This window comes from Ipomoea nil, unplaced genomic scaffold, assembly GCF_001879475.1.
Source record: "Ipomoea nil cultivar Tokyo-kokei standard unplaced genomic scaffold, Asagao_1.1 scaffold0642, whole genome shotgun sequence".
In the NCBI taxonomy this organism is placed as follows: domain Eukaryota; kingdom Viridiplantae; phylum Streptophyta; class Magnoliopsida; order Solanales; family Convolvulaceae; genus Ipomoea; species Ipomoea nil.
In genome coordinates this window covers 6924005-6935457 of record NW_017617070.1, presented here as the reverse complement: position 1 = coordinate 6935457, position 11453 = coordinate 6924005, and the positions used below count along the sequence as shown (strand labels likewise).

General features: G+C 37.0%; 2 protein-coding genes across 3 annotated transcripts; both read left to right on the top strand.

Moving 5' to 3' along the window:
- On the top strand, positions 1-1929 carry LOC109174497 (zinc finger MYM-type protein 1-like). Its single transcript, XM_019323731.1, has 3 exons — positions 1-13; positions 365-1384; positions 1493-1929. The coding sequence occupies exons 1-3, from the start codon at positions 1-3 to the stop codon at positions 1927-1929; spliced, it is 1470 nt and encodes a 489-aa protein (XP_019179276.1).
- Positions 1930-8773: 6844 nt separating this feature from the next.
- LOC109174586 (glucan endo-1,3-beta-glucosidase 8-like) lies at positions 8774-11417 on the top strand. 2 transcript variants are annotated; one of them, XM_019323812.1, is made up of 3 exons: positions 8810-8839; positions 8943-9324; positions 10048-11417. In XM_019323812.1, exons 2-3 carry the CDS (start codon positions 8957-8959, stop codon positions 11138-11140), a joined length of 1461 nt encoding a protein of 486 aa, XP_019179357.1. In that variant the 5' UTR covers positions 8810-8839; positions 8943-8956; the 3' UTR covers positions 11141-11417. The 2 variants fall into 2 exon arrangements, with proteins under 2 accessions (XP_019179356.1, XP_019179357.1); XM_019323811.1 differs by having other exon boundaries at positions 8774-9324.
- The last annotated feature ends 36 nt before the right edge of the window (positions 11418-11453 follow it).

Sequence of the window (11453 nt, the reverse complement as noted above, 5' to 3'; positions counted from 1 at the left end):
ATGGCAGTACACAGTATTAATTAGGATTTATTTGTCTTTATTAATTTGGTGATTTGATGTGTTTATTAACTACTGTATTATATAGTTAATATAATTGTGTTTAATTAGTATATTAATTGACAATACACAATATTGATTTTGATGAGTATTAATTGGCAGTACACAATATCTTTGTTTGTTTATTTTTTTTCTTTTGGGTTTTAGTTAATTCAATTAATTGATCAAAATATTAACCGTGTGAACATGAGAAGATTGAGTTGAAATGAAAAAGACACAAAAAATAGATCTTTTTTTACAAGAAAGAATTCTGAAGATTCAACATCTCAAGTAAATCCATTTGCAAGTATTGAACCATTGAATTCAGAAAGTCGTCCTGAAAAAGCTCAAAGAGTTGAAATCAATGAAAAGTTTGATATTCAAGCATTAGAACGCGATCCGGGATTGAGACTACCAATATGGAAGTGCCCAATTGCGAAGCGTGATGAAGTTAGGAGATCTTATATCAAGGCTGGCCCATATCAATGTTTGCTTTCAAAGTATCCAAAATCGGGAGAAAAACATCCTCGTAGTTTTCAGGCATCTTGGTTTAAGTTATTCCCTTCTTTGTTAGAATATTCTCCTAGTAAAGATGCAGCATTTTGTCTACCATGTTATTTGTTTCATACTCAAGATGGGCCTTCCGGATTGGATGCTTTTACTATCAATGGGTTTAGATCATGGAAGAAAGTTAGAGATGGAAAAAATTGCTCATTTTTAGCACATATTGGGAAAGATTTCACCTCCCCTCACCGAAATGCCGAGAAAGCTTGTGCGGATCTCATGAACCAACAATCACACATTGCACAACATATTGAGAAATTCACATCTCAAGAAATAGCAGAGAATAGACTTCGCTTGAGAACTTCAATTGAGGCAACAAGATGGCATGCATTTCAAGGATGTTCTTTTAGAGGTCATGATGAGTCAATAACATCAACGAACCGTGGAAACTTTTTAGAGCTATTGAGTTTCATTGCCTCTTTTAATGATGAAGTAACAAAAGTTCTTGATAAAGCTCCACGAAATGCATCATATACATCACCAACAATACAAAAGCAAATTTTGCAAGTGTTGGCAACTAAAGTAAAAAGTGCAATCCGAGAAGAAATTGGTGATGCAAAATTTTGTATCATTGTTGATGAAGCTCGAGATGAATCAAAGAAGGAACAAATGTCAATTGTCTTGAGATTTGTTGATAGAGATGACTTTATACAAGAGCATTTCTTTGGAGTTGTTCATGTTAAGGACACTAGTGCATCAACATTGAAAGAGGACATCTTTTCTATCTTATCTCGTCATAATCTTGATGTTCAAAATATTTGGGGACAAGGTTATGATGGTGCAAGTAACATGCGTGGAGAATGGAATTGATTGAAAGCTTTAATTTTGGATGTATGTCCTTATGCTTATTATGTTCATTGTTTTGCACATCGATTGCAATTGGCATTAGTAGCTTCATCAAAGGAAGTCATCCCTGTCCATCAGTTTTTCACTAAGTTAAACTCCATTATTAATGTTGTTGGGGCTTCATGTAAGCGCAATGACCAATTAAAAGCTGCTCATGCCTCAAATATTTCTCATTTGCTTAGTATTGATGAGCTAGAAAGTGGGAGGGGCCTTAACCAAATTGGTTCTTTACAAAGGCCAGGTGATACTCGCTGGAGTTCTCATTTGAAATCTATATCAAGTTTGATGAGAATGTTTAGTGCAACATGTGAAGTTTTACTTAATATTATTGAAAATGGAACTACATATGCTCACCGTGGAGATGCCGATGCAGCTTATGAGGTACTCACTTCTTTTGAATTTGTATTCATTATGCATCTCATGAAAAAAGTTTTGGAGATTTCTAATATGCTTTGCCACAACTTCAATCTCAAGATATATTGAATGCAATGCATCTTGTATCATCTACTAAATTGCTTATTCAAACTTTAAGAGATAGTGGATGGGATGAATTAGTTGCAAGTGTGAAGTCTTTTTGTGAAACTGTCAATATAACTGCGCCGGATTTTGATGCTCAATATATTGCAAGAAGAGGAAGGGCTAGACATCAACAAGATGAATTAACAATTGGGCATCATTGCAAAGTTGATATTTTTTATGCGGTGATTGATTATCAGTTGCAAGAGTTGAGCAATAGGTTTGATCATAAAGCAATGGAGTTAATTGTTCTCAGTTCATCGTTAGATCCAAAAGAGATGCATATATCATTCAGAATTGATGATGTTTGCAAGTTGGTAGAGAAGTTTTACCCACAAGACTTTGAAGATTATGAGACTTTGCAATTGAGAGTGCAACTTGAACATTTTGAACATGTGCAACAACTTCCTAATTTTAAAACACTAGAAAGTATTTCTGATCTATGCCGATGGTTGGTAAAAACTAGAAAATCGAACATTTATCCTCTTGTGTTCAGAGTAGTAACTCTTGTTCTCACACTTCCAGTATCTACAGCTACTACAGAATGATCTTTTTCTGCCATGAATATAGTCAAGACTACACTTCGTAACAAGATGGAAGATGAATTTCTTAGTGATTGTTTGTTAGTATACATTGAAAAGCAAATTGCAAAACAATTTAGTATAGATTCAATTATAGATGATTTTCGTGATATGCAAGAGAGACGGTCTAAATTTTAGTAGATTTGTAATATAATGATGTATTTTGGAACATGTTAAATGAATATTATAATATTTCATTATTCTGTCTTAAATCGTGGCTGGCCCCCCGCATTGGTTAATCCTGGCTCCGCCCCTGTGCTTGGCTAAACTCCGGCGACCACCAGATCAAATTCCGATCCGGGGACCTTACCTAATATGGCCACCTTCTCCAGCAGGGTAGATGGTCGCCAGACGTTCAAGCATGGTATCAAAATAGGATTAACAACAATGGCTTGCTACTCTTGTGCTGCAGTAATGGGAGCAAACCCCATGCTAATAAAATCTTCAAAATTTCAAAATTTCACTCCCAACTATCATGAAAATAATTCTCAAAACCAACAGACCCCTTTCTATCCTTCATTGTTCAAGCTTCAACTTTTCCTTAGAAACACTTTCACAGTTGGAAACGGAGGAAGAAGATGACGAAAACGGGAATAGGTTGGCGTCATTTTCAACGGTGACGGGGAGTTTGCCGCCGTTGAAACAGAAAAGAAGGAGGTATAGAAAGCAATACCCTGGAAGTGGCAGTGAAGAAGTAATGGAGGAAGCCGAAGCCAGTGATAGTGACAGGTGGGTTTCAGTTGATGAAGATGATGACAGTGATGGAAATGGCAAGTCTTAGCAGCCTAGTATGGAAGGATTCTTGAAGTACCTTGTGGATAGCAAGCTTGTGTTCGGCACAATTGAATGCATTGTTGATGAATCCAACGATGTTTCTTGTATGTATTCTTCAGATTCTGCTAAATCTTCTCAGGAAGGGTCGTCGGTGTTTGCCGGAGTTGGTCGGAAGGTTGCCGGAGTGACGTGTTATTACATGTCACTAATTGGTTTTTGGATTTCAATGTACTAAAATGACATATTGACGTGTTTAATTGTAACTTTTGAAAGTTTAAAGGCCTATATTAAACTTTTCGAATAAAATTTAGGGGGCTATTTGATCATTTTTCCTATTTTAATTAGTAAAGATTAGGCATCTACAACAATGATTTTTAGGAGATTTGTTGCATAAGAAAAAATTAACTAGGTTTCTCAAAAAAGAAAAAATTAACTAGGTTAGGTTTTTTGAACTAATGTGGGAGGAGTTTTTTTCCTACAAGTATTTTGTGGGTCCCAGCTTTGAGAAATAGACGCACAAATTGTGCTTTACAGACACTACCTATACCTAGTTACTGCACATGTCAGCTGGGCGCGTGAATTTTTTTTTTTTTTGTCATAATTGTTTTTTCTTTCTTTTCTTTTCTTTTTATCCCCTTTTTTTGTCTTTATCCACTCTCCTACTTTGACGGACAAAAACCTAAAAAAAAAAAACTAATACTATTGAAGTTGCTCTTAGTTAGTTATTTCTTTAAATATAAATAAATAAATAAATAAATAAATAAATAAATAAATATATATATATATATATATATATATATATATATATATATATATATATATATATATATATATATATATATATATATATATATATATATATATATATATATATAACTGGGTTCTGGTGCGGGTGGGCACCTCAGGTGCGAATGTGTGGTTTAATCTGAGACATTCATCTCGTTTAAATCAACGTCCAAGATTACCAAAATTAAATTAAAAAATGCGGTGGCATTTTGGTAATTTTTGCATCCCGGTAAATTTGATGTGTTTGGGTTTGGACTTAATGTGCGTGGGATTTGTGCTTAAGATGTGTGGGATTTGTGCTTAATGTGCGTGGGGTGTGTGCTTAATGTGCGTGTGGTTAGCGATTAATGTCAGTAATTATTTAAACTTAAAGTGTGTGAGTTAATACTTAAAGTGCATCAATTTAATGCTTAATGTGCATGAGGTTTGTGCTTAATGTGCGTGAATTTTATGCTTAACGTGCGTGAGTTTGTGCTTAATATGAGCCATTTTAAAATCTTAAGTGCGTGGGTTTTGTGTTTAGTGTACTTTGTTCTGTGCTTAAGGTGCGTGGTTTATGTACTTAATGTAAGTGATTTGTGTTCTTAAGGTGCTTTGTTTGTGTGCTTAACGTGCGTGGTGATTTGTATACCTAAGATGCGCCCATGTTAATATTGAAGATGCGTCCAACCGCACAACCGCACGGGAAGCTTTTACCGCACCTGAACCCTTCCCTATCAAAGTCATCAAACCGTATAAATCTAGGCACACAGGCCACTAGACTAGGCACACGGGCCACTAATCTAGGCACACAAGCCAACAAAAGATAAACGTCTAAGAATGGGAGCTACACTATCTAGCGTCCACATCTAGCGCGCTCGGCATCTACTCAAAACCTGTAAAACATGGGGATAACACCCGGTCAGCGAATAATGCTAGTAACCCACCAACACGCGTTAAGTATCATAATATACATAGATATAATCAAAACCATTTGAAATTGAGAATACAGTATATATCATTTTAAAGCCGAGAGAAGAAACATCAATAGGCTCATCAATCACTCACAACAAAGGTCAAAGACCATCATACTCAACAAGACAATAGAACCACAAGCAAGAAGCTCAACAACAAGGTACACCGTATGATGCACCCAACCGTTCACAAGGTAGAATACATCAAGACATGCTCATAAGCAAGGGAGGCAAGATTCACACCATAACGAGTTCCAAGTCCACATAGGACACAATCACACCAAGTCATATACCGTGGAGTCAGCACCACAGCTCGATTCATAGTGGAACAATGTGGAGGGCTCCAAATCATCAATCACGTATCACGTAGTCATCGCAACGACCCGGATCACATGCATAGTGTCATCGCAATGACAAGGACCGCAGCCCAATGGAAATAGAGCTAGCAACTTTAAGTGTATACACCCCCTATTGAGATTCCAAGCTCAACGAGTTAGCTACCATATCTGGCAACTGGAATGAGTTTCCCATGTTGCCCACAAGTAAAGTATCCAAACAGCAATCCGGAGCTTTAAACCCACTACCGGATGGCAGTCACACATAAGTCCCCACACTGTCCACTTTACCAGCTCAATCATCTCATCACATCAATCCATCATCTCAACAAGAGTCAATATACACGGAGTCTAGAGATATAACAACACCTAGATTCCACACAAAGTGTGCACAACAAGGACAAGCTCAACAATAGCTTAATCAAGGAATGATCATACACACGGGATCGCATCAAGGGATTCAATCAAGGGGTTTCAATAAAAGACATGAAACGATACTCAACAACAACAATAGACCTCAATCCAATGCCAACATGATTGGCAACACGAGTTGCCAATCCTCAATAGAAAGGGACAAACAACACATACTAGCAACAATGGCACCAAGACTAGCATGCATATCAAACGGTTAAACCAAAAGGGTTCCAACGAACCTTCAAGACTCATATTCAATGTTGAAAAAATCGCTAGGCGCCCTCTAGGCGCCTGGGGGCCGCCTAGGGTGCCTAAAGCGCCTAGGCGGGCGCCTAGAATGCCTAGGCGGGCGCCTAGAGCGCCTAGCCGGGCGCCTAGGTGCGATTTTTGCAACAGTGCTCATATTAGTCCAACGAATCTCAAGGTTGGACCGTTAGCACGATTCAAGACACCAAATCCTACCACGGATTCCTAAAACATCGTTCTAGACATACGAAACATCAAGAAGACTCACAAAAGCCCAACAATTCAACAACGGGAGGCCAAAACATCAAGTACCAAAGAGGAAAGGACCACAGGGAACAATTCACCGCAGTCACCAAACATGTTCCCCGCGGGTGGGGCTCCACCCGCGAGGTACGTCCTGCCCCAAAAATCAGCATCCGCGATTTTTCTTCTACAAGGCCAAGTTCAAGTCCAAATGACCCCAAATCTTCCACACAACAAAGATATGACTTGAACCTATGAATAGCTCATATAATAGCATTCAAGAACCCTAAATACAAGCTCTAAACATGCATTATCACAAGATCATGCATCAATCACTCCAACACATCAAGAATATCACATAGAAGCCAACAATCATTATTATCAAGTGAAAATATATTTTGTGTAGCATGGGTTATCTTTGTAGCCAATTTATCAAAAGGGGAACCTGCGAATTAAACCGGATCTTCACTAATTAACGAATAGGCTACACAAAACTAATGTAAAAATAGTTTACATTATTATTATTATTATTATTATTATTATTATTATTATTATTATTATTACACAATAATGTAAATATCTAAAATATTTCAATATAACTAAGGGTTCGTTTGGAAATCTGAAAATTATTTTCTGAAAAATAATTTTAAGAAAATGACTCATTTTTCATAAAATATTTTAATTTTCTGGTATTTGGTTAAAGGTCAACAAATGATCTTTTTCTATTTAGTTGAAAGTTAAGAAATTGCAATTTTTGTTTGGTACATTTTCTTGAAAAATGTGCATATTATTTGTTATAACAAGTGACGACTAATAATAATAATAGTAATAAGTGGTGTGGTGGTGGTGGTAATATTAACAAGTGACGACTAATCATAGCCACCCATCAGGGTTCATCAATGGTTGAAGATTTTAGTAAAAAATAAAATACGAGGTCAAATTTATAATTATTGTAAAGTTTGAAGTTTGCAATGTTGTGTGTAGTGTGGCCTTCATAGGTGTACATTTGCATGGTCGGTAATGTGCATTTTGGATGAGTTAGATGAGGAACAAGTTCTTGCTGTAATAAGTGAATACTGATCCATTAGGGTTCATCAATGATTAAGAGTTTTAGTACAGAAAAAATGGTCAATTTTATAATTATTACAAACTTTCAAGTTTGCAATATTTATAAAACAAACTATGGCGTTAAAGTGTGCATGCATTTGCACAGTCGTGATGTGCAATTTAGACTTGTGGTGTGAAATAGAATGAGTATGAATTGAGAGGAAAATTGGAGGGCCCTTAGGGTTGGAGTTCAGCCTTTTGGAAGAATGAATTGAGAGGAAAAATCATACTCTTTTCCTATTTAGACGGGAGAGTAATTTTTAGCCGGACGAATTTAATGACTACAATTTGACATGCTAATTAGGCGAATTTCTTTAATACTTTTTTTTTTGTTTAATTGTAACTTTTTATTTATTAGTTTCCATGACTACAATTTGAATACCCTACCCCCCCCAAAAAAAAAAAAAAATGACTACAATTTGAATGATTCTTATGGTAGCATGACCCTATTATGTATAAGAGTCATCAACCGGTGTTGTTCTTCCACCTTCGTATATTCTTAAAATGCCAATCATATTGTTAGATATTATTTATACCAAAAAAATATATTGTTAGATATTATTTTCATATTCTATTTATGTTTTGACTTTAAACTAATGTGGCTATCTACAATGGCGTTTGGTTCGGACTATATAGGATAACCATGTTATATTCGCTAACTCCACTATGGCTCCGTCATTGCCTCCACATCAGATTTTTAGCTAGAAAATGTGAGATACCCACATTTCTTTGTCTTATTACTAATTTTGTCTTTTTAATCAATTGTCTTAGTTAATTATTATTCAAACTCTTAGTTAATTAATTTTAAATCATTTACTTCTATAGTTTATCATTGTCTTATTTATTTATTTTAATTTTAAATTTATTAAAATACATAAAAATAGGTTAACAATATTCAAGTTAAAATATTCATCATAATATAAAAAAATAACTCTTAACCAAACAAATTTATATTACACACCTAGTTTTAAACTAGAATCTAACATTCTCAATAATCTAGCATTTCCTAAGGTAATATAACATTCTATGAACCAGACGTCTAAGTGTTCCTTGATAACCTTATACAAAAATGACCGTATTAGAGACCTCTAAAATTGTCGTCCCTATTAACCATTCTATGATGTGTCGTCGATTTATTGGATAGGTAGATTCTTTATTGATTAAATGTGGGTTAACCAATTCACCAATAATGTTTAATTATTGAACATAGTGTTTCACACAAATATTTGTAAAAAAAAAAAATAATAATAATAATAATAATAATAATAATAAAATTGCAGTAACTTTTCAAAATGCACATGTTGATGAGTATTTTTTTATTAGTTTGGGGTGTGCGGTTTACCTACATCTAAGCTAAAAATATTTTTTCAAAAAGAAAAGAGTTTCTACTTTCGAGTGAAGTAGGAAGTTGGAGACTTGGAGTACTAACTACTTAACGGTAATAATTCTGTCTCCGCCAAAACTTACACCAGAAAAATCCCAGATTTTGATTTGAATGAAAAATCCAAAGATTTCTTGATTCTTGATTCTTGATTTTGAAGGAACTGAGAAACAAATGGCCTGCTGCACCTATTTTGCCGGAGAGGATCGGAAGAGCATTCTCCTGGTAGTGGTGGTGCTGCTCATGTCCGCCGCAGCAGCGGTGGTGGAATCTGCGATCGGAGTGAACTGGGGCACTATAGCAGTTCACAAGCTGCCGCCTTCCACGGTGGTGGATCTCCTGAGGGAGAACAATATTCAGAAGGTGAAACTGTTCGACGCAGACCCGGCGGTGCTCAGTGCGCTGATGGGCAGTGGGATTGAGGTTATGGTCGGAATCCCAAACGAAATGCTGGCAGCCGTCAGCTCTTCTTCCTCCGCCGCAGATTTGTGGGTCGCCCAGAATCTCACTAGATACCTGGTTAATGGCGGCGTTAACATCAAGTACACTCCTCTTTTCCTTTTTCTTCTAGTTACATCACTTATCAATTAGTCAAACGTTATAATTTTTAATGAAGGCTCAAACTTTATTATTATTATTTTTTATATCGTTACATTTTCGAAAGGACAGGGTCACCGGGTGCTGGGCTTGAGCCTCCGTCCAACAATCCCTAGTCACCTTGGGAGCTAGACTTAGTCCTTCACCTACCTGCTCGACGCTATTGATCTATTGTTTAGGATGGAAGTAGAATTTCCTGGTCTTAAAAAGGAAATTGTACAAGTATATTTGCACGTTTTTTGCTTATGGTATTCCATATCAACTAAAAACATAAACGGATAGTTAGATGCATATTTATATTGCCTAAGCTAATAGTTGGACGGCACATTATATTTATGTCTAAACTGATAGTTGGACTGCACTCTTATGTTTATATATTATATATTCAACCAACCTCATGTGTGCGAACCATGGCCTTTTATATGGGATTGACTCTGATACCAAATTGAAGCATGTGCTTCATCTTAACTAAAAATCTAAGCTTATAGTTGGATTGCACATTTATGTTTATATGTTATATGGAACAGGAAGATAGGAACAGCTACCAGTTTACTAACTTAATTGTGGATTTATAAGCATCCACTTTGTAGCTACAAGACTATAAAATGTTGCCACAATTTGATTTGTTGGGGATCTAATGAAGAGAAGAAAACATGATAACTGTGCAGGTATGTTGCTGTTGGTAATGAACCTTTTCTTGCAAGTTACTCTGGTCAGTTCCAATCCTATGTTGTCCCTGCAGTAACAAATGTACAACAGTCTTTGGCCAAAGCAAATCTTGGAGGTGCTGTAAAGCTAGTTGTCCCCTGCAATGCTGATGCCTATGAGTCTTCACTTCCATCACAAGGAGCCTTTAGGCCTGAACTGACCCAAATAATGACCCAACTTGTTTCACTCCTCAACTCTAATGCCTCACCATTTGTGGTTAACATTTACCCCTTCCTCAGCCTCTATGGCAACTCAGACTTCCCTCAAGACTATGCGTTTTTCGAAGGGACAGCACACCCGGTGGTGGATGGCCCGAACGTATATAGCAATGCGTTTGATGGAAACTTGGACACTTTAGTTGCAGCCCTCTCGAAGCTCGGGTACAGCCAGATGCCCATCGTTATAGGAGAGGTGGGTTGGCCTACCGACGGTGCCACAAGTGCCAACCTTACAGCTGCGAGAGCGTTCAACCAAGGTCTTATATACCATGTTCTTGGTAACAAAGGGACCCCTTTGAGGCCCGGGGTGCCTCCTATTGACGTTTATCTTTTTAGCCTTTTCGATGAAGCTGGGAAAAGCATACTTCCCGGGGACTTTGAGAGACACTGGGGTGTCTTCTCGTTCGATGGCCAGCTCAAGTATCCACTCGACCTTGGCAACGGGCAGCTCAAGAATGCCCGAGATGTCCCTTATCTTCCATACAGGTGGTGCATTGTGAACCCGAACAAAGATCTCTCGGCTGTGTCTAACCACATTAGACTAGCGTGTAGCTTGGCGGATTGCACAACGCTGAAGTATGGAGGATCGTGTAATGGAATCGGGGAAAAGGGGAACATATCGTATGCATTCAACAGCTACTATCAGCTCCATAAGCAGAATCCACAGAGCTGTGACTTTGATGGGCTTGGACTAGTTACATTCTTGGATCCTTCTGTAGATGAATGCAGATTCCTTGTTGGGGTCACTGACACTAATAATTCTTCAGGATTCAGCTTGCCCTTGCTAACCTTAATCATAATAATCTCTTGGGGGGTTTGGTTATTTCTTAATTAGCACATGATCGATGATGATTTGGGAGCACTATACTCATACATATATGAGTATTCTGTTTATTTCTTTTGAAATTTATAAAATATGAAAGGTGGTAAGCACAGGAGGGCTGGCTTAGAAGAAGCTGATTGGTGTGTAGTATTCTTTGCACTGAAATGCTAGATATCTAATGGTAATGATAGAAATAGAACTGATTCTGGGATGTTTTATATATGCCTGCAAAAATATTGATGGAAAAAAGAGAGCTCTAATTACTGAGCTACTATATACTATGCCTATGCCAATGCCCCAATATTCATGGAAACTCTTACTTGTG